The 24,600-nt window shown below is 43.3% G+C and overlaps 1 protein-coding gene across 5 annotated transcripts in view; it reads left to right on the top strand.

Annotated features, from left to right (window-relative positions):
- TFB1M (transcription factor B1, mitochondrial) overlaps positions 1-24,600 on the top strand; it is a 247,821-nt gene that overhangs the window by 116,226 nt on the left and 106,995 nt on the right. For all 5 annotated transcript variants that reach the window (XM_068231877.1, XM_068231879.1, XM_068231878.1 and 2 more), the window contains 2 exons: positions 14,466-14,574; positions 23,281-23,432. In XM_068231877.1, coding sequence (XP_068087978.1) covers positions 14,466-14,574; positions 23,281-23,432 — 261 coding nt within the window. The remainder of the gene's footprint in view (positions 1-14,465; positions 14,575-23,280; positions 23,433-24,600) is intronic.

Raw genomic sequence — 24,600 nt, forward strand, 5'->3', positions numbered from 1 at the left:
ATCACTGTTCAGGGGTATAAGCATCTGCAAATTTTGATGACAGGTGGTCTATGAGGGGGCAAATTTTGTGGAACCGGTCATAAGCAAGGTGGCCTCTTAGATGACAGGTTGTATTGGGCCTGATCTGATGGATAGGAGTGCTAGGGGGGTGACAGGAGGTGATTGATGGGTTTCTCAGGGGGTGGTTAGACGGGAAAATAGATGCAATCAATGCACTGGGGAGGTGATCGGAAGGGGGTCTGAGGGTTTGGCCGAGTGATCAAGAGCCCACACGGGGCAAATTAGGGCCTGATCTGATGGGTAGGTGTGCTAGGGGGTGACAGGTGGTGACAGGAGGTGATTGATGGGTGTCTCAAGGTGTGATTAGAGGGGGGAAATAGATGCAAGCAATGCACTGGCGAGGTGATCAGGGCTGGAGTCTGAGGGTGTTCTGAGGGTGTGGGCGGGTGTTTGGGTGCCCTAGGGGCAGATAGGGGTCTAATCTGATGGGTATCAATGACAGGGGCTGACTGATGGGTGATCAGTGGGTGATTAGATGGCAGAACAGATGTAAACAATGCACTTTGGAGGTGATCTGAGGGTAGGTCTGGGGCAATCTGATGGTGTGGGTGGGTGATCAGATTGCCCGCAAGGGGCAGGTTAGGGGCTGATTGATGGGTGGCAGTGACAGGGGGTGATTGATGGGCGGCAGTGACAGGGGGTGATTGATTGACAGGTGATTGACAGGTGATCAGTGGGTTATTACAGGGAAGAACAGATGTAAATATTGCACTGGCGAATTGATAAGGGGGGGTCTGAGGGCAATCTGAGCGTGTAGGTGGGTGATTGGGTGCCCGCAAGGGGCAGATTAGGGTCTGATCTGATGGGTAACAGTGACAGGTGGTGATAGGGGGTGATTGATGGGTAATTAGTGGGTGTTTAGAGTAGAGAACAGATGTAAACACTGCACTTGGGAGGTGATCTGATGTCAGATCTGCGGGCGATCTATTGGTGTGGGTGGGTGATCAGATTGCCCGCAAGGGGCAGGTTAGGGGCTGATTGATGGGTGGCAGTGACGGGGGGATTGATGGGTGATTGATAGGTGATTGACAGGTGATCAGTGGTTTATTACAGGGAAGAACAGATGTAAATAATGCACTGGCAAATTGATAAGGGGGGGTCTGAGGGCAATCTGAGCGTGTGGGCGGGTGATTGGGTGCCCGCAAGGGGCAGATTAGGGTCTAATCTGATGGGTAACAGTGACAGGTGGTGATAGGGGGTGATTGATGGGTGATTGATGGGTAATTAGTGGGTGTTTAGGGTAGAGAACAGATGTAAACACTGCACTTGGGGGGTGATCTGACGTCGGATCTGCGGGCGATTTATTGGTGTGAGTGGGTGATCAGATTGCCCGCAAGGGGCAGGTTAGGGGCTGATTGATGGGTGGCAGTGACAGGGGGTGATTGATGGGTGGCAGTGACAGGGGGTGATTGATTGACAGGTGATTGACAGGTGATCAGTGGGTTATTACAGGGAAGAACAGATGTAAATATTGCACTGGCGAATTGATAAGGGGGGGTCTGAGGGCAATCTGAGCGTGTAGGCGGGTGATTGGGTGCCCGCAAGGGGCAGATTAGGGTATGATCTGATGGGTAACAGTGACAGGTGGTGATAGGGGGTGATTGATGGGTGATTGATGGGTAATTAGTGGGTGTTTAGAGTAGAGAACAGATGTAAACACTGCACTTGGGAGGTGATCTGATGTCGGATCTGCGGGCGATCTATTGGTGTGGGTGGGTGATCAGATTGCCCGCAAGGGGCAGGTTAGGGGCTGATTGATGGGTGGCAGTGACAGGGGGTGATTGATGGGTGATTGACAGGTGATTGGCAGGTGATCAGGGGGGATAGATGCATACAGTACACGGGGGGGGGGAGTCTGGGGAGAATCGGGGGGTGATCAGGAGGGAGCAGGGGGCAAATTATGGTTAAAAAAAAAATTAGCGTTTATAGATAGTGACGGAGTGATTGATGGGTGATTAGGGGGGTGATTGGGTGCAAACAGGGGTCTGGGGGGTGGGCAGGGGGGGTCTGAGGGGTGCTATGGGCGATCAGAGGGAAGGGGGGGCAGGATCAGTGTGCTTGGTGCAGACTAGGGTGGCTGCAGCCTGCCCTGGTGGTCCCTCGGACACTGGGACCACCAGGGCAGGAGGCAGCCAGTATAATAGGCTTTGTATACATTACAAAGCCTATTATACTATGTACATGCGGCGATCCGGGTGCTAGTAACCCGCCAGCGCTTCCAAACGGCCGACGGGTTACAGCGTGAGGGGGGCCGAGCCAGTTGCCGGCGGCTGATCGTGTCCCGAATGACGCGATCGCCGCATAACCACGCCTGCAGCCGCCCCGCCGATGGGCGTATTGTGGTCGTTTAGGCCCAGTCTTTGCCGCCGCCCATCGGGTGGGGGCGGTCGGCAAGTGGTTAAGCCACAAATGAAGACATGTATGTTATGCTATTGATGGATTTTGATGCACAGCTTAAACGTGGTAGTTTTTTATTTCAGAAGAAGAAAATGAACACTTTTTAAAGAGAAGACATAGCTCAACATTTACAGCAAATGGATAATACTACTTTGATTTTTAAAAGACAAACTAAGATGAAATTAAGAAAAGGTATAAGGTTTTTGGCAGTGTCGCCACTGGAACTTGGAGGCATTTGAGGATGGCCTTGTGGCCCTTTCCTGGCTAGGAGCGACTGTGGTGTGCAGCCGCAAGTCCTCACTAGGTTGTTGTCGTGGCCTAGGTTGACCACTGACCGGCTGCGGAGAGCTGCTGTTTTGCACCTGTTGAGCTGGTTGGCAAAGCCCGGTTGGTCGTGGTGGTTGGGATACTTTGGCACAGTTTGGAGTTAATGGAGTGGTGTGGAGCTTTGGATTGTCCCACTGTGGAAGTTTGTGGAGGGTGTGGATGGTTTTGGGCTGGTTGCTTTCTGCTCGCATATGGGTGGGGGCTGTTTGTTTGTTTGTTTGTTTATTCTGATGGCAAACTACACATACTTTGTTCTACTACAGTGATGTGAAAAACTATTTGCCTCCTTCCTGATTTCTTATTCTTTTGCATGTTTGTCACACTTAAATGTTTCTGCTCATCAAAAAACGTTAACTATTAGTCAAAGATAACATAAATGAACACAAAATGCAGTTTTAAATGATGGTTTTTATTATTTAGTGAGAAAAAAAATCCAAATCTACATGGCCCTGTGTGAAAAAGTGATTGCCCCCCTTATTAAAAAATAACTTAACTGTGGTTTATCACACCTGAGTTCAATTTCTGTAGTCACCCCCAGGCCTGATTACTGCCACACCTGTTTCAATCAAGAAATCACTTAAATAGGAGCTATCTGACACAGAGAAGTAGACCAAAAGCACCTCAAAAGCTAGACATCATGCCAAGATCCAAAGAAATTCAGGAACAAATGAGAACAAAAGTAATTGAGATCTATCAGTCTGGTAAAGGTTATAAAGACATTTCTAAAGCTTTGGGACTTCAGCGAACCACAGTGAGAGCCATTATCCACAAATGGCAAAAACATGGAACAGTGATGAACCTTCCCAGGAGTGGCCAGCCGACCAAAATTACCCCAAGAGCGCAGAGAAAACTTATCCGAGAGGCCACAAAAGACCCCAGGACAACATCTAAAGAACTGCAGGCCTCACTTGCCTCAATTAAGGTCAGTGTTCACGACTCCACCATAAGAAAGAGACTGGGCAAAAATGGTCTGCATGGCAGATATCCAAGGCGCAAACCACTTTTAAGCAAAAAGAACATTAAGGCTCGTCTCAATTTTGCTAAAAAACATCTCAATGATTGCCAAGACTTTTGGGAAAATACCTTGTGGACCGACGAGACAAAAGTTGAACTATTTGGAAAGTGCATGTCCCGTTACATCTGGCGTAGAAGTAACACAGCATTTCAGCAAAAGAACATCATACCAACAGTAAAATATGGTGGTGGTAGTGTGATGGTCTGGGATTGTTTTACTGCTTCAGGACCTGGAAGGCTTGCTGTGATAGATGGAACCATGAATTCTACTATCTACCAAAAATCCTGAAGGAGAATGTCCGGCCATCTGTTCGTCAACTCAAACTGAAGCGATCTTGGGTGCTGCAGCAGGACAATGACCCAAAACACACCAGCAAATCCACCTCTGAATGGCTGAAGAAAAACAAAATGAAGACTTTGGAGTGGCCTAGTCAAAGTCCTGACCTGAATCCTATTGAGATGTTGTGGCATGACCTTAAAAAGGCGGTTCATGCTAGAAAACCCTCAAATAAAGCTGAATTACAACAATTCTGCAAAAATGAGTGGGCCAAAATTCCCCCAGAGTGCTGTAAAAGACTCGTTGCAAGTTAAAGCAAACGCTTGATTGCAGTTATTGCTGCTAAGGGTGGCCCAACCAGTTATTAGGTTCAGGGGGCAATTTCTTTTTCACACAGGGCCATGTAGGTTTTGAGTTTTTTTTCTCACTAAATAATAAAAAACATAATTTAAAACTGCATTTTGTGTTCAATTATGTTATCTTTGACTAATAGTTAACGGTTTTTGATGAGCAGAAACAATTAAGTGTGACAAACATGCAAAAGAATAAGAAATCAGGAAGGGGGCAAATAGTTTTTCACATCACTGTATATACCATTTGTGAAAAGAACTCGTGGTATAAGAAAGGTGTAATTAACTGTATTAATACATAATACTAACCAACTAACGAATTAACCTGTTGTAAGCTAACAATAAAACTTTGAATGCATTGTGCTCCAAAAGAACCTAGGGGCCACATGAACGGTATACTTCCTGTTTATATATTTTGAACTTTAAGTTTTACCACATGACTTAACAAATATCACTATTTGCAGAGAAGGTCCATGCACAAGATAGATCACCAGCTCAGGAGTGCCACACATCCATCCAAGGTAAACACTTAAGAGTAGAGAAACAGCGACGGTGCACATCCGGCTAAAACATCAATTTATTGCTTCAATTTAAAATCATAAACCATCATTACAGACCAGCATCTTGGAGAGAGGTACAGGCAGTAAAGGGTCTACAGCCGTTTCGCGCCTTAACACATGTGGCGCATCATCAGGACCATTTGCTTCCCTCCCTTATCATTACTTAAATAATGTATATTTTACCCAGGTGGGTACCACCTGGGTAAGATATACATTATTTAAGTAATGATAAGGGAGGGAAGCGAATGGTCCTGATGATGCGCCACATGTGTTAAGGCGCGAAACGGCTGTAGACCCTTTACTGCCTGTACCTCTCTCCAAGATGCTGGTCTGTAACGATTGTTTATGATTTTAAATTGAAGCAATAAATTGATGTTTTAGCCGGATGTGCACCGTCGCTGTTTCTCTACTCTTAAGTGACTTAACAAATATTGCCTAGAATTTCCCTACATATCTACACAAGCTACCAGTGATAGAAACTGCAGATTCAAGGGTGAATCCATACATATGTCATATACAAAGACTATAGCCATATCTAGACCAGCAAAATATGTTTATTGGAGAAGAAATTGATATTGCTATTGAATTTATTGTCACTCTGGCAACACAACTGACAACGCCACTTAATAAGCAAGGTTTTGCATGAATGAAAGATTGCATTACTTTTAATTTTGATATATATATTTTTTATTTCGGGAGATATATAAGAACAACAAACGGAGATCGCTAATCATCTGCCGTCATTTTCCTGCAAGGGGGGATGTCAGAATTCTAGCGGTTTATTTATGCAGGAAAAGCTGTCATATGTGTATTTTTTAAGTTTTAATGTTCTATGCAAAATTTCATTGTAAACTGTAAAGTTAGAGTACTTCTTTGATATTTTGCTCTGAGACATCTCAGCATATTCGAGGCTGTGAAGCTTATAAGATTATTCTAGTTACAAGAAGCGAAAACATTTTTGCTTATTGTACAAAGCATCTTTCAAATTTCAAGGTTATAGATAAGCATACTGTGGGAAGACTGGAAACAAGTTTACAGTCACATTACTGCAGCAATCATATATATACATTTTCTCAATTATTACATATGAATGAAATACATTTAAATGCTGGATTCTGCAGTGAAAGTTTCAAAACACATTAGCTGTGTTCCACAAAGTTGTTTTGACTATGAGTGTCCTTTGGAATGTCAGCAACTTTCCAAGGTTTTTCTATTGTCACGTATTTAGGACAATTATGCCACCTGGCGGTTTCATAGTCTTATAAAATTAAAATTATTAATACAGCTTGATATTTACATGATGAAATGCTGACATCTGCCAGGTGAAAGTATTACCGTATTTCGCGGCGTATAAGACGCTCCGGCATATAAGACGCACCCAGGTTTAGAGGGCAAAAATCAGGGAAAAAAATAATCGAAACCTGGTCTGGAGCGTCTATATATCAGGAGCATCTTGTACATGTCCTCCCCCAAATGGTGTCCTGCTATGTTCCTCATGTGTCCCCATGTGTCCTCCTGTATGCCCCATGTCTCCCCCTGTATGCCCCATGTCTCCTCCCTGTGTCCTCTGGTGTGACCCCCTTGTCCTTCCATGTCCTGGACTCCCCCGTGTCCTCCTGTTAGACCGCTGTGTCCTCCTGTCAGCCCCCTGTGTGTTCCTGTCAGCCCCCTGTGTGTTCCTGTCAGCCCCCTGTGTCCTCCTGGCAGCCCCCTGTGTCCTCCTGGCAGCCCCCTGTGTCCTCCTGGAAGCCCCCTGTGTCCTCCTGGCAGCCCCCTGTGTCCTCCTGGCAGCCCCCTGTGTCCTCCTGGCAGCCCCCTGTGTGCTTCTGTCAGCCCCCTGTGTGTTCCTGTCAGCCCCCTGTGTGTTCCTGTCAGCCCCCTGTGTGTTCCTGTCAGCCCCCTGTGTCCTCCTGTCAGCCCCCTGTGTCCTCCTGGCAGCCCCCCGTGTCCTCCTGGCAGCCCCCCGTGTCCTCCTGGCAGCCCCCCGTGTCCTCCTGGCAGCCCCCCGTGTCCTCCTGGCAGCCCCCTGTGTCCTCCTGGCAGCCCCCGTGTCCTCCTGGCAGCCCCCGTGTCCTCCTGGCAGCCCCCTGTGCCCGTTTGGCAGCCCCCGTGTCCCCGCTGTGCCTGGCTCGTGTCCCTGCCTGCGCGTCTCCTCCCTCCCCCTTGTGTCTCTGTGGCCCCCCCAGTGCAGCGGCGGCAGCAACAGCTTACCTCCTCCATCTTGCCCGCGGCGAATCAAGACATCTGGCTTCTCCGTGCGGCTTCCTCTAGTGTCGGGCATCTAATGACGCGTCATCAATGACGCGTCATTAGATGCCCGACACTAGAGGAAGCCGCACGGAGAAGCCGGATGTCTTCAATCGGCGCGGGCAAGATGGAGGAGGTAAGCTGTTGCCACTGCTCGCACGGGGGGGCCACAGAGACACAAGGGGGAGGGAGGAGACGCATCAGGGGGGAAGCCAGGCACAGCGGGGACAAAGGCAGGGAATCCCCGATGGCGGCGGGTCGGCGGTTCGTATCGGCGGGCGTTCGTAAGTCGGGGATTCCCTGCCTTTGCCGTATAAGACGCAGGGACTTTTTCTCCCCACTTTTTGGGGAGAAAAAGTGCGTCTTATACGGCGCCAAATACGGTATATTTATTTCTTCATCAGAAAGTCAAATATATAGAACATGATTTTATATGATTAAAGAGGAACTTCAGCCTAAACAAACATACTGTCATTAAGTTACATTAGTTATGTTAATTAAAATAGATAGGTAATATAATCTCTTACCCACCCTGTTTTAAAAGAACAGGCAAATGTTTGATTTCATGAGGGCAGCCATCTTTTGGTTGAAAGGAGGTGACAGGGAACATGAGACACAGTTCCAACTGTCCTGTGTGCTGATCACCCCTCCCAGTTGCTAGGCAACGTGAATAACAACATAGGAAATCCCATCATGCTTTGCACAGCATCAGGGAAAAAAAGCCCAGGCAAATTTTCTTTGATGGGTGGAGCTTAGCTAAAAATGCAGCTAAAAATTATGCTTTGGTAAGAAAAACAAAGTTCTGATGCTGTGAAACTGTTAAAGAAACACCAAGCCTTTTCATTTCTGCTGAGTAGATTTTTAGTCCGGAGGTTCACTTTAAGTTTTAATATGCAATTATATCTTATATCAGTGGTCCTCAAACTAAGGCCTGCGTGCCGAATGCGGCCCCCTGAGGCTCTATTACCGGCCCCCCACACACAAAATGTATTACTTATAGATGCAATCTGCTACATCTTTAAATATTGGTGGTCCACATATAGAACAGCAGTGGTGGCACCACCCATCCACATGGAAGCCAGAAAGAAGCAATTCGCTGGTTTCCAGTCACATTCCACATCAGGCGACACTATTGTCCAATTGGACTTCATGTTGTCACCTGGGTATGCTTCACTGTCTGCTCCGCAATGACATCATTTTACGTATACTCCGGCCCCCCAGCAGTCTGAAGTATGTTGACCCGGCCCTCGACCCAAAACGTTTGGGGACCCCTGTCTTATATGATTAATTGTTTTAAGAAGAATTATATAATAAGCTTTATATTTAAAACAGTATATTAGAAACCCTGTAATGTTTCAATAAGCATCTTAAATTCCTGAAGACTCTTTACAGTGTTATGTGTCAACCTGACCAATCTTATGTTTAGGAAAGGACAGACACATTTCAAACTAATTAGCGGAACGACACATTATCAGAAATGCGTCATAAATGACATTGTTTAATATTTGAAGGTCCAAATGTCTGGGTCAATTAAGTCAACCAGCAGACAAGATGGCTGGTGACGTCCATTTTTAATTAACTGCGTCAGAAATTACCTATTCAGAATTTGTAAACACTCCAAATGACGTTTATTCTCACAAGATAAAGTAATTAAGGAGTTTATAAACAAAAAGTGTTATGGGTATTTTAAATGTCAAAGATAGCGAGCTACGCACAGAAGTTTCAGCCAATCAGAACCTGGGATTCAGGGAAATTCCAGATTAGGCAGCCATATTGCATCCAATCAATATAAAAGTAGGAGCTGAAAGCCTTTCAATCTCCTGAGAAGACACACGAGACAGAAGCTACCTTTCCACACATGGTTCTAGATGCTGAAGAGATAACAGAGAAGGGGTAATATGTGTAATGAAACGCGGAAAAGCCGCGGCCTCTCAAGGTGAGGCGGCTGTTTCCGCGTCCAGCAGGACGCCACAACGCGGAAAAAAACGCCGCATGCCGCTCAGGCAGAGCGGCGGAATCCGCATTGGGAACGGCGGAATCTGCATTGGGAACGGCGGAATCCGCATCGGTAACGGCGGAATCCGCATTGGAGGCGGCTCCCGCACTTGGTTCACTAGATACATTGCAAAACAGTACTGGTGTGGCTGGGACTGATAGTCCACCAAGATTCAGACTTACACGCGCGCGAGCACAGAGGCTGAGTTTAAATAACAGCCAGAAGTGAGTCAGCTGACCAGGCTGGTCAGCTGACATTTTCCACAACTCTCATTGGTCCAGCAATTAGGGAGGTCCTGGAAAGGTCCTTGAGTATATATACTGCTGGCTGTTCACTTGCTCTTTGTCTGGCGTTGCGATCACATATGTGGGAGCACCCAGATCCGTAGTCAGATCCGCAAGTGTGCCGGGACCAGCTGGAGCTGTAATCCTACACTTAGCTAGATTCTGTTGATAGCTAAAGTACTAGTTTGATTGTATTTATTTGTTATGACTTTTGCCTGCCTTGACTATCCTCCTGAACTCTGATCTTGTACCTCGATATTTCTGATACCTGTTGCCGAACCCCGGCTCGTCCTTAGACTCTGTTTCTGCCTCCTGATTTTGTACCTCGATATTTCTGATACCCGTTGCTGAACCCTGCCTGTACTTAGACTCCGCCTTTGCCTACTGTATCTGTACTTTATCTGTCCGTGTGTTACGACCTGGCTTGTCCGACCTCGAGAACCGACCTCACTATTGGAGGCGGTTCCCCGTCCTGTTAGTGACACTTCCTCCTGAGTGTCACTCTCTGACTATCCTTCCTACTGTCAGTCTGACGCCTCCCGTCTTGGAGAGCTCAGGTCTGCGGAAGGAATCCGTGCAGTTTTCCTTGCTGCACTGAGGCCTAGGCCTCCAAGTGTTACTGTTACACCAAACACTACACTCTACTCAGGTGAACAGAGGTTAGTTAGTATATCGGATTATCGGTGATACTGCAGATCACGTATAATCTGGTATACATCTGTATTTCCTGTGATACTGCAGATCACCGGTAATCAGACCCTCTCTGTGCTTCACCGATCGTTACAATATGCTTAATATTCTGGTGAGATACTTTATTAATTTTTCAGCATGAAGTTCTGTTAAGATGTTAGCAAGAAGTTTTTTAGAAGCTATTTTTAAGCCATTTATTTAAGAAGATTACTTCAAGTTTTACACAGCTACTAGATACACAGCAAAGAGAGGAAAAAACGAATAGCGCTCCTATAGTGCATTAAACTTTTAATCAATAAAAACGCAATGTACAAATTGCACTTACAGGATTGATGTCTTTAAATCAGCGTGTTGTTAGGCCACCCAACGATTAACTCCTCTGCCGCTGTCTGGCCAGGACAAGCGGCCACTGCGATGGATCTGCGCTGTGCGCGCTGTAGCGTGGAGGGGATGAGGGGGCGTGCCCGTCGCACGAGTGAGCATCTACGTCACTACTGGTTTTGGCGTTCCACGCCTTCTTCAGGTGACGTAGGGGCTGAACGGAGGCTTTAATATAGAATGCTCACGAGTGGATGCGCATGGATAATTAATTAGCGCTGGGCAAAATGCGCTTAGGTTAAATTTAGCCCGTATAGTGATAGCACTTTATGTGCTGTGGATTCGATCTAGGTGGGTGAAACCTAATTTAAAAACAAATCATTTATAAAAATATATAATACACACAGTAAATCTTTAAAAATGAATCAAATACAGAATATACAAATACATATACATAACCTTATACAATGTATACCGGTAATGTGTATGATACGCTCATTTGTTTGACCATCTAATTAATGCAAATAAATTAATTAATATGTACATTGGTTAATATGTTAAAAAGAGGAATTGATATAGTGTTGACAATTTTAAATTGTATGGACAAACTTGGAGCAACAACATGTGAATTTGAATTTATCTGCATGTGTTAAAACTCAAGCATGATGTACATTAAAAAACCCCCATGGATACATTTGTAATCCACTGCGGGTGGTTTGTAGCCCACAATAGCTTTATTTTTATATATATCTGGGCGGGAGGCTGTTTTTTAGTGTCCATAATAATCAAATTATAAATGTATTAATTATAAAAATAAAAAACACATTTTTAAAAAATCTTTGTTTTTCTAAAAAGATATGATTTTTATATATGCGTATATGCATCAAAGGGAGGGGGTTGTTGTAAAAAAAAATTTTTTTAAAAATGTATAAAATTGATGTAACCAAAAATGTGTGATGCTGGGAATGTTACTATAAAGAGTACCTAGAATCTTATAGTATATGTACATGCGCTTATTTAAATGTATGCATGCATTTGCAGGAGGTCCGCTCGCATCAGGTGCATCTATACCATGTAGAATATATAATTTTCGCGGCTCCCTTTGTCAAACCAAGCTATTTGCCAATCAGGGACATCAGTCTATGCTGCCGGAATATGTAGGATTATGATGCACAAACTGTGCATGTAATCTAAAAAATATATATATATATATATATATATATATATATATATATATATATATATATATATATATATATATATATATATAACGTGTGTGTGGGGGGGGGAGGTTAATTGTGGTGTTTTACAATAACAGGCTATAGGACAGGAAAGGAAAAAAAATGTATCATGTTTAGGGAGGTTTGTCTTGGAGATGGCAGATGTACCACCTAGACATCTATGAAGAACTGAGGGGGCAATCATATGTGGTATCAAGGGTGATCATAAATATTAATAAATACAGACAATTTATTAACAGCACATGTGTTTGAAAATAGTCCGTTGTACTCAAAAATGTTCCTAAAGGAAACTTTTGACCTCAATATCTTCATTTAACCCCTCGGGAGCTAAACTGTTCAACTTAAAGATCCATTGCATTTCTTGCTCACAAAGTTTTTTGTACCTTGCACCTGTGGCTATTGATGTGGGGATCTTTTCTAGGCCCACCACTGTGGTGTTCCGAAAAGTGTCTGGGGGCACTGTGCTTTTGGACTTTATTTTTAATATTACATTTATGTTCGCCAAATCGTTTTCTTAAAGTTCTGGTGGTTCGCCCCACATAGAATTTAGGGCAGGGGCATATGAGTAAGTACACCACAAATTTTGTACCGCAGTTGATAAACTGTTTGAATGGAAAAATGGTTCCATTTTTATCTTTTATGGTTTTGAGGCCATGAGGTATAAAATTACAGCAGCCTCATCTGGCTACTCCACATTTATAGGTTCCAGGGATTTCTTCCAGACTCTGGATGGAATTTTGTAGTGTTCGTGGGTTTTGCACATTACTCGGCGCCAAAATATTTTTAATAGATCTGGCTTTTCTGAATATGATCTGTGGTTTGCTGGGTACCACCTTGCATAGAATAGGATCCTGCTGGATTAGTGGCCAGTTATTTCTGATGATGTTTTGTATTTCTTTTGATTTCCCATTGTAAGTGGTTATAAACTGTGCTCCTCCATTATTTTTATTTTCATTTGTTGTAGCCACCCTTTTCTCAGGGTTTGCCTCTCCCTCTACTGTTTTTGTAGTCCAAAATCCATTAATGTTCTTTGTAGCTCAGCTTCTTTATATCCTTTTTCAATGAACTAGATACACAGCTATTGGACTAGGACTAGATACACAGCTATTGATACAGATGAGACTACTTTTGATCCTATTTTACATAACACAACTGTTATATTCTTTTTTGAATGTGCTTAGAAGATTGATGATTGCTTGGCTATAAAGCCTTGATGAGATGGAATACTGTTAGAAGGAAACACTACTTGGAACTGTTCATATTTTGTATATATGCTGTATGATAAGCAAATACAATTTTTATATAAAATCATATACTGAGTGCTGTGATTCATTTCAAGGTACACCGTCAATCTATAATTACTGTTATAGAGGGTTCAGACCCCGCTATGCCGGATTTAAGGCTGGTCCTTCACTGAGTTAGCAATCATGAAAAAGGCAAGAACCGCTCAGGTTTTTGACACACTGGCTACCGATAAAATTGAGAATTTTGTTTAAGATTGGCTTACTGACATTCAAATCCTTGCACAATCTGGACCCTGGATACCTGAAGGACTTGCTGCAACTGCATCATAACCCCCACAATCTTAGTTCAAAAGGATGTAACACCATGGTCACCCCCAGAGTCCACCTCAAAACCTTTGGAGACAGAGCCTTTTTTTCATGCTGTCCCTAGACTTTGGAACTCCCCGCCACACGCAATCAGGATAGCACCATCCCTGGTAGCATTTAAGTCTAAACTGAAAACCCACCTCATCAGTCTGGCTTTTATGAACACCTGACTATCTCCTCTGTAACACAGTCCAGCCTGCAACCCTGTATTGATCTGAGACACAACTATGCGCTTTGAGTCCATTGGGAGAAAATCGCTTTACAAATGGTATTGTATTGTATTGTACTGTCCTTGACTTGTACTATATATATACTGTCTGTCCTTGTATTGTTTTGTTCGTGCTTGTTAAGCAACTGCCAAGTCAAATTCCTTGTAAGTGCAAACTTACTTGGCCAAATAAATTGATTCTGATTCTGCTACGGACAACTGGAGGTGGTGAACTCACAGCCTGTCATCCACTTTATTGCGTCTGCCGGGTTTTTCACATGTTGCGGTTCTCTGACAGCACTGACACACGTTGTTACACGTGCTGCCATTCGGCTGCATTTTAATTGCACCGGAATGATGCTTGTGGGGCAGCATACGGGATACTACACTACCCAACAAGTGCACAGTTCAGTGCCCTGTCTGAAAGAGGCCTTCGTGTCATTCCACTTCTGAATTTACAGTAGAGGTCCACTACCTCTGCTGTTACTCTGCAATGATTTTATGCACTGTTTTAGATATTTTCCTAGACCTTTCTGTTACACTATTTATACTACATGCTGTCAATACCCCATATTAAGCTGTGTTATAATATAGTTTAATTTTATTTTAATGTTTTGGTGTTTTTTTTGAACAATGCTTGATACTCTGTATACTATTAATGCACTTGTTACCAAGGAAACAGCCAGCCAGGGATACTTAATAGGCAAACATTTAGTTAGTAATAAAATGCAAGTTAAAAAATACAGCAGTATTTTACTTAAAAGCCCTAGTTCAGCCTGCTGTTTTTTATACTGCATATTATATTTGTTTTCATTAGCAATACAAAATGTTTCCATATTTTACTATATACTGTATGGTTGAAATAACATTTTTTTTCCTATTACAGATGTTAAATGAGGCTTCAATGGGAAAAATGCGTATTGTTCATGGAGATATTCTCACATATAGAATGGACAAATCATTTCCAAAGCATTTAAAGAGGACATGGGAAGATGGTGAGTCAGAATTTTGATTAAGAACTGTGTAATTTTAATAAACAAAAATCGATACGTCGGTAGCAGGAAACCTCTGGCTAGTTTTGAGGCTTCCTGATGTGCCTACAACCAACCCTTCCTCCACTGGGTCCCATGTAAGCATATTTAAAAAGAGCTCCCATGTATGAGTTTATCAGTACTGGTTATGTACGAGTGAAGTCCGTGCATGCCCAGTAAAATAAAGCCACTAGTGCAAGGCTTTTTTCTCTGTGCACATGTGTTTTGTTCTACTAGGCATGTGTAAACCTTATTCGCACATGCCCAGTACGGTTAACCTCCTAAAACAGATGGGAGTGCAGTTAGTGTCCTGAACAGGAGCAAAGGGCTAGAAGAGGATCTGGGAAGCCTCTGGACCATCCAAAGTCTCCCCAATACTGGGGGAACTATCCAGATTTTAACCCTAAACTCTTAACAGGTTTGCTTTAAACTTCAATTGCTACGTATTAAGTATTTCAGAGCTACTAGTGTGTTACCAATTTAGACATTCTACATGTAAATGTCTGGTTGGATTTCTTAGTGTAGTGCTTGATATTCTGTATGCTGTTACTGTAGTTGTTACCAAGGAAACAGCCAGAGATACTAATCCTCTATAATAAAACCCTAATGTCTCTGCGTCCCGTGTCCCTGTGTGTGTCCCACATGCGCTTTGCGCATGTGCAGGGACGCAGAGACATTGAGGGAGAGCGATGATGGGCGAAGAGGCGGATGGGCCGGCGGTCAGGCGTGTAAGGGTGGGCAGGTGCAGCGGGCGGTGGAAATGTGCATGCGCGGTGGACGAATGCGCAGTGACAGATCTAGCCCGTTTTTAAACGGGCTTAGGTCCACTAGTATCTCTATAATAGGTTAACATTTTGTTAAAGGAATACTATAGATTGAAACGACTTTTTTTTAATACTCTATATTAGTGTACACATTACCACTAGTGTTAGGGGCACTTTATTTATTCACCCAGGTCTCTCTCCCACTGTCCCTGCTTAAAAATTAATTTCTCACACAGCTCATAGTAGTTTGGGTCACCCTGAGCTGCTTGGTTACTCTGTCACACAGCTCACAAATATATTTCACTGTGTCACTCACAGCGTGCAGGAGATAACAGGAGAAATAGGCTGATCTGAGGTGGTAACAGGTGTGACGCCGTCGATATGACATATCGAATGCGTCATGGAGTCACGAACGCCAGGTTCTTCGCAAACCAACCAAACTGACACTTGTTGGTTTAAAATGCACTTTTTTTTCTCTTACTCTCTGGCTGCTAACAAACCCTGGCTCTTTGGTAGCTTCTATTTACAGCTTTTCTCATCTCCGTGTGAAAGTGTTTCTCCAGCATCCCTGGACAGGTTATAGCTCATCCATCAGAGATTAGATGGACAGAAGCTAATAAACCGCCCCTTCCTCCAGACTGCTAGGAACCGATTACAGCAGGGGGTTCTCTCAGGATTACCTCAGCTGAAGGATCAAAGAGATTCCATCTCCCAGCTGACCTTTCTGTGATCTCACAAATATGAAATCCATCTTTTGCCATAAAGATGAATTTCCAAATAGGCAACAGCCTTTAGAACCCGCTTATTATGAAATTCGGAACAAACCACACAATTGTATGTTTACGAATTAACGGTAAGCCCTGCCAAAGCAGAGATATGCATTTTGGGGTCACCGTTCACTCTAAACCCCCCAAGTTTGATATCATTGTTATCGTTAAATTCTGATCGACCTGAAAATGTTATTAGATTTAACATAACCTGTATGGTTTGAAGATTAGCACCCCTATCATGACTCAGATATAATTTTGTGTTCATGCGAGGGGCGGGGAGATCTCCTGTTCCAAAGAGGTGTGTGATCCACACCCCCTAACCCCTCCTTGCTGGAATGGGGGCTATAACCACAGAGAGCCCAGAAAGCTCTGTGTCCTTTACCTTGAATCTGACGCCTAGTAACATCCTGGCAGCCCGCAAGGACACGGGCCAAAACCTCCATCTTGGAACTTTTTCACAAAGGCCTAAGGCCGCATGGCAATCGGCCATTCTGGACTTTGATTGCCGCATGGACTACCAATAACGGTATTTGAACTGTATATTCGGACATTCTGTTTCTTTTCTTCTCTTCTCTCTGTCAAATCAATCTGTTCTAAAATAAGCTGTGTGTATGTAGTTTTTGAAATAAACTAACGATTTTTATCGTTCAGTCGTGTACCTTTTCTGGTCATTTGATTGCTGCTATAGCGAATCTGCCCTCTGAAGAGTAAGTCATACTACCGCATTGTTTTATGATTTGCTTATAATTGTTGATTTGCTAGGTAGGTTGCAAATAACCGTTTCTTCCTTCTAGGATTAGCTAGTACCAGATTTCCTGTGCGAAATCGATAACGTTAGTTTGTCGATTGTATCCAATCGAGATTGCATCATAAATGGACCCAGTAACCTTTCTTTAACGTCACATTGCTCACAGTCCATAAGCCGTCGGAAGTGACTATTCCCCGAACGGTGACCGGAGCATGTCGAACGTGATTGGGCTGGCTACCGTATTATGATAGCGTTGGGGTCTCTTTGCCCTATCCAAAATCAAAGAGTGGTGGCAGTGTATTTACCCGATTTCCAGTGCGAAATCGATATTTTTAGTTCACCGATTGTATATACAATCAGAATTGTACATGTATGGGCACCTCCAAACAATCTTAACCGTTTACTACGCACACAGTGAATTTGCCTCCAGCAGTCTCTAGTGCATGAGACCTGCATGGCAACAGTGGCCTAGTAATATGGGATTGGTGGATGTTTGTCCCATTACATATTGTCGGCAGCTGCGCGACCAATCTTTGTCAGTCTGTTCACCGTACTTCCTGCGTATGCTAACGGGAGCAGATTAGACGGGATTGGTACGCTCTGTCGCTTTTTCTTTCTTCTACCTCTGACGATCCAGCAACCGTTCTCGTTGTCCGTCTGCACCCGTACTTCCTGCGTACGCTAACGGGAGCAGATCTCGACAGGATCGCGGGGCTGGATTGTCACAACAGGTAACTAAATGAGCTGTAATATTGCTGGAATATAACTAGCTATAACACTAGTCTGTGTTTACACTCAGACTGGTTGCCTGGCTGCCTGCTTGTGATGATTCACTCCAGGCTGCATCCACTTTACAAACTGCTGAGAGGGGCAGACCACTGTCTACAATTAGCATTATTAGTATATTTATCAGTCAAGAGAAGCAAAGATAATAAACGCACATTGGTAGAATCTTTAACCCCTTACCACCATATCAATAAGATTTTTTCAGCAAGCTGAAAATTAAACTATAAACTGAGGAGTTGATAGCAACTCCCCTGTGCAGAGACATGGTCTAGCCCTCTGGGAGCCTTCAGTATTTAGATACATTTTGTATCCAAAACTGACGCCAAAACTGACGGAGGATTTTACAGCTGAGAGGAACAGCTGTAAGAAAAAGTGTTGGAGGCTGGCACTTCCAAAAATAGAAAAGCTCTTTATTGAAGCATTAAAAACAGTGGTAATACAGCTGTATTACCACTGTTTTTAATGCTTCAATAAAGAGCTTTTCTATTTTTGGAAGTGCCAGCCTCCAACACTTTTTCTTGCATGGATTGGATCTGATGGTGTGAGGATCCCCTGAGGCTTGGGCACCCTTTTCTCTGTGTACAGCGAGTGCCACTCTTTTTTATCAGCATCTATACGAGAGGAACAGCTGTGTGAGGAATCAAATTGCTCCTAGTACTTGTCCTAATGTGTGCTACAACATACAGCATTTAAAAATAAATGCATACATCAATAGTATTCCTTTAAGTTAAGCAAGTACAGCAGTATTTTACTTAAAAGCCCTACTTCAGCCTGCCAATTATTTCTTATTGTGTATGATATCAAGTTTTTTTTAATCAGCAATACAAAATGTTTTGTGTATTGCACATTTGTGTTTTTTTGCAATAATTAATTAAAATGATCTGGCTGCTTGTAGTTCTATTTCTTGTTAAGACAACAATGCAATTTTTTTTTTTCAAAAAGGACAACGGGCATAATTCCCAAAGCTTTTTCACCTGTTTGTCTCTATTTTCACCTTAACTATGTTACATGTTACATTTTTAAGCTTCCAATGAGCAAAAATATAATAAAATGATGGTAAGAAAAGTAATACTGAAATGAAGTTAATCAGGAACAACTTACTTTGAGTGATTATTTTGCTTGTAAATGTGCTGAAAGGTTATTTTATCAATTAGGTGATAAATAAGTCATTTATGAGAAGTTTTGTGAATAGAGCCCAATGAAATAAAACAGATGCCATTAAAGCAAAATGTATCCTGAACTCATAAATTATAGTTCTTTCCTAGCTGTAGCTACAGAATTCCCTTTCTGATTAAAGCAGGGAGTACAATGTGTTTTTCTGCACAATTCCCAAGTTCCTGCCATTCTGCATTCGCTCTACGATCATGTTTTCCCACATGTTATTTTCCACATTTGCTTGCGATTTTTCGGATGCAGTGGAATACATTGTATTACCATATTTTTCGTACTATAAGATGCTCGAGACTATAAGACACACCTAGGTTTAGAGTGCAAAAATCCCCCAATCCCCCCCGACTGTCTCTAAGCTACACTGACCAGCTACACTACGCTTGAACAAACAGCAAAGTATAGGATATCAACCTACTAATTGGCTCGTCTCACCTATTAGGGAAGTGAACATGACAAACAACAATATAGGGAGCACAAAGCAAAAGACCAGACATTACCTTTATTCTTAATGTATCAAAAGACCAGATATTACCTATTAAAGACAGACACAAATTTACCCCTAACAACAAGTGGAAATAGCATTGGGCAAAAAAGTCCTTGTTGGAGTGCCCTCCTATTTATGCAGGAACAATTGTATGCTTAATCTTCTGGCCCAAGAAAGCACAATAGATCCACAAGTGACAGCCTCTAGAACAGGGGTCTCAAACTCGTGGCCCGCGGGCCATTTGCGGCCCTCGATACAATATTTTGTGGCCCTCGCCAGCAAAAGCTTCCTTATAGTTCGCTTCAGTGCTCCCAAGTAATCCGCCGCATCCCCGCCGCTAAACGATTGCTGCAGAGCCCCCAAATCGCCCGGGCGGCATTTCCTGGAAGGGGCAGAGCTCCTGACATCAAGCGGATCGCCGCCTCTCCCCACCGCTCTTTGTGAAGGAAGAGTGAGAGGGGCGGGCAGAGGCGGCGATGCGCCGCGATTGTGAAATTCCTTATGCGGCCCAGCCTCATCCTCACTTTGCCTCCTGCGGCCCCCAGGTAAATTGAGTTTGAGACCCCTTCTCTAGAAGGATAGGATGGCAGAGCAGCTCTTGTCATACCCCGTGTGTATATTCAATACACACCTCTATGCCAAAGCATATATGTACTCATTACAGACACTTGATGAACATGTCTAACCTCTCACATAACACCAGCCTTTCCAGGCATGGACATTAACTTCCTTGTAGTGAGGGACCCTGAACCTGGGCTACAAAGTTTTATTGCAAACCTAAATGTAAACAATAGATATACCTATCTAACCTTCAGCAGCAGTACAAATGAAATTTCACTTCTCAACCTATCCATTAGAAAAAAGGGGAATACCCTAACAACCTGTACATACAGGAAACCTACAGCTAGAAATACCCTCTTATTGGCACGTAGTTCTCACCTCCCCTCCCAAAAATGGGCATTTCCCGCCGGACAGTTCCTTTGACTGAGAAGGAAGCACATGTATAGCGACATGAGGGAGGGGGAGAGGAGCATGCTGGCATGATGCGGTGAGTACACCCCTACACACTCTGCAACTCTTTTTACTGTATATTCAGAATATAAGAACCCCCCCCCCCCCCCCCCCAGAAAAATATGGTTATTACGAATGAAAACTACAGGAAAAAAATAAAGCTGGAAAAAAACATGAACGCAAATGATGTGCAAGTCTCAAGCGGGCCATTAACTATAATGGACAGTGCAGTAGTGTGCGTTTTGCCATGTGCAGAAATACACACACGGATTTAATGAGTGTGCTTCCTGCCTTTTGTTTTTGGCAGGCTAGGGCTGTAATGACCATTTTGCTCCATGCTTTTATATAGGTACAGTATTTATGAGATAAAAACAATGTTGCCTGCTGTAATTGTAATGTAATTCAAGTTTCATCCCCCTACAAGTAGAAGTTACACTATTAATATTTTGGTGGTTTGCTTGAAACAAGATCTTTTATTTTATTTTATTTGTAACTAGCTGTTTTTTTTTTTGGGGGGGGGGGGGGCTCATGCTCAAAACCTCAGGTATAAGACTCACACAACTGTATTTGCAGTGCAGAGTAAGGTGTTTGAAGAGGAACTGTCCTGAAAATAATGTAGTTAATAAAATTGCTTATTTTTTACAACATTACATTATTAAATATTTAGTCATTATTTTCCATTGTAAAATCTTTCCTCACCCTGGTTTACATTCTGGTGGCAACATCTTTAGTGCTGTCAAGTGCAACTCTGCAGAATGTTTGTTTACTCTGTGTTCTTAAGCCGGTAGAAGTCAGTAGGAACAACACCTAGTCCAGGGAAAGACTGAGCCTAGATATACAAACAGTGGTATCAACTTGGTTGGCTGTTAAATCTGAAGAGGTCGAACTTAGAGCCAGATCAGGAAAAGATTTTTCTGGGCTTCATCACTCGGATTCAGACCTTCTTCCTTCCCTCAGAAAGACAGTCTCTCTTAACTCCCTTGGTGTTATGATTCTTTCCAGATTTTAGGGTCTAAAAGTGATTCAATTTTTTTGCAGCCTTTTAGACCCTAAAACCTGGAAAAAATCATGCTGCCAGGGAGATCTGCAGCAGTTCCAGCAATCACTCACCTCCTTGGCTCCAGCGCTGCAAATTTCCCTCCATGCTCCGGGTGGCGCTGCAATCCTAAAAGGAGATCGCTGGCTGTAGTCATGACTTGGTGTTATGATTCTTTCCAGATTTTAGGGTCTAAAAGTGATTCAATTTTTTTGCAGCCTTTTAGACCCTAAAACCTGGAAAAAATCATGCTGCCAGGGAGATCTGCAGCAGTTCCAGCAATCACTCACCTCCTTGGCTCCAGCGCTGCAAATTTCCCTCCATGCTCCGGGTGGCGCTGCAATCCTAAAAGGAGATCGCTGGCTGTAGTCATGACAACAGCCGACAATCTCACCAGGGGGAAGCAGAGCTTCGGAGGAGCGGAAGAAGAATGGCGGTTGACGTCGGGATCCCCTGTGAGGTTTGTTGAAACGCCCGCTGCACACATTGCTCTGCATACAGCCTCCGGCAGCTAACCCGAGCACAGGTCGGGATTACTGCTCTGAGCTGCGGTTTTCCACCCCGACCCTAGCTCGGGATTACCGCCAAGGAGGTTAATTCAGAGAGGGTTCTTTTTTTTTCTTTGTCAGATAGACTCAGTGTCCATAAAACTGACAATTATATCTTTGTTTAATGGGACTTATATGCTTTCCTTGCATTGAAAGACATCTATGGCTATAATTACTAAGTAATGCCCAGTGGTGTTAATCCAGGGATTTATCTGATTGCCGTCTGGAGTTGGGAAGGAATTTTTTTCTCTTTTGGGGCTAATTGGACCATGCCTTGTAAGGGTTTTTCGCCTTCCTCTGGATCAACAGGGATATGTGAGGGAGCAGGCTGGTGTTGTACTTGTTTTCTGGTTGAACGTGATGATGTATGTCTTTTTTCAACCCAAATAACTATGTAACAATGTAAAAGAAGCTATGTCTCTTCTGGGTAATTTCACAGCAACCATACCATTGCTTAAAAGGAAATAAATATGGCAGCCACCCTATCCCTCTCGCTTCAGTTGTTCATTAACAACTAGAATAATAATATGAGACACCAGAACAGTTCTACATACTATTGCTACTATACATACAATTATCTCTTGAGTTTATTTACAGTTCAGTTTGGCTTTAAAGGGAACCTAAAGTGAGAGGAATATGGAGGCTGCGATCTTCATTATTAACACTGCCCATTCCCTGATTTCTGTGTTGATGCTCTGCCTCCTTAGTCTATAAGTCAATGGCCAAGAATGAGCATGCAGATAAGATGCTTTGACTATGGTCTGACTCCACCGGCTACGTGCTTGCTGCAGGTGTGTGAGTAAAAAGAAACTTAAAGCAAAGCTCAGCATGACAGCCTACTGGTATTGTTTGTAAGGGATTAAAAATTGCAGTGTCCATATTCCTCTTATTTCAGATTCCCTTAACGCTGATAAAGTTACTATGTCCATTTGCTCTGTTTGAGATACAAAGTAATGAAAAAAAGCTGAGACCTTAAAAGGGTGTGTGTGTGTGTGTGTGTGTGTGTGTGTGTGTGTGTGTGTGTGTGTGTGTGTGTGTGTGTGTGTGTGTGTGTGTGTGTGTGTGTGTGTGTGTGTGTGTGTGTGTGTGTGTGTGTGTGTGTGTGTGTGTGTGTGTGTGTGTGTGTGTGTGTGTGTGTGTGTGTGTGTGTGCGCGTGTGTGCGTGCGTGCGTGCACGCGTGCGTTTGGAGCTCATTTTTGTCAGCTTCTAGTCATTTTGCATGGCTTCATGGCTGTATGGCTCTGTGGCTCTAGTCTTCTGTATGGCTTTTAATTGCAGAATTGCAATGCAATACCTTTGGTCTTTAAACCACTAGCAAGATCACTTTCTAATAATTTTTTTCACACTTACAGATCCACCGAATATACATATAATTGGAAACCTGCCTTTTAATGTATCAACGCCTTTAATTATCAAGTGGCTTGAAGAGATTGCAAACAGAACCGGTCCTTTTTGTTATGGTAGAACACAGATGACTTTGACATTCCAACATGAAGTAGCAGAGGTAGTTTATTGTTTGGTGTCTTTTTTTAATTCATACGGTTAGATTTTTACTGTTTTATTCTAATAATTTATTTTTAATTTACACCTTTAGGTCCTTTTCACACTAGGACAATTTCATTGCATTGCGGTACCCTTTTTTACTGCAGGGTAACACTAGAGCAATGATAGACTATGGGACATTACATACCTGATGTGATGCGCTGGAAGCATTGCGTCTGACACAAAAGCATCAGCACATTATGGGTCAACATCCGCACCGACATACATTGACCAGATGCCATGTTGGTCAATGGCGCCGAAGATATTTTAAAACTTTTTCGCGTTGCGGTGCAGATGCATGGTAGCAAGTTTTTTTCAATAAACTTACTTGCAATGCGTATTTCCACCACAGTGTGAAAGTGCTAGAAAGCCTTACTTAAGATTTGATTTGCTGCCAAGAATTACATGAAGGCTCAGCACCGCAGGTATCTACAAAACCTGTTTTTTTCAATGCGATGCCATCATCCGATCGCACCGTGAACAAAACGCTGATTGCTAGTGTTAAACTGGCCTTACTCCTTTAACATAACTTATGCTAGTTCTTGTGCATGTGTCTCTTTTGTTGTTAGTTGAGCTATGACCTGTACAAGTCATTTTGCCGAAGCTCTCTTCCTTATGTGTACAAGGAGGTAGAAAGATTTTAAGGTTAAGACAACATTTAAATTATTATTATTTAGTATTTATATAGCGCCAACATCTTCCGCAGCGCTGTACAGAGTATTTATAGTCTTGTTGCTAACTGTCCCTCAGAGGAGCTCACAATCTAGTCCCTGCTATAGTCATAGGTCTATGTATGTATTGTGTAGTAGTATATATATTGTAGTCTAGGGCCAATTTAGGGGGAAGCCAATTAACTTATCTGTATGTTTTTGTGATGTGGGAGGAAAACGGAGTACCCAGAGGAAACCCACGCAGACACGGGGAGAACATACAAACTCCTTGCAGATGTTGACCTGGCTGGGATTCGAACCGGGGACCCAGCGCGGCAAGGCGAGAGCGCTAACCACTATGCCACCGGTCTGCCCGGTAGATTTAACTCTGACAAATAACAACTTTTGATTATACCCCTCTATTTACTGAACTCTTTTCATTCAGAGACTAACCTAAGCCGTATCCTCTCATTTGTGTTT

The sequence above is a fragment of the Hyperolius riggenbachi genome, chromosome 4 (genome assembly GCF_040937935.1).
Source record: "Hyperolius riggenbachi isolate aHypRig1 chromosome 4, aHypRig1.pri, whole genome shotgun sequence".
NCBI classification, from domain to species: Eukaryota; Metazoa; Chordata; class Amphibia; order Anura; family Hyperoliidae; genus Hyperolius; species Hyperolius riggenbachi.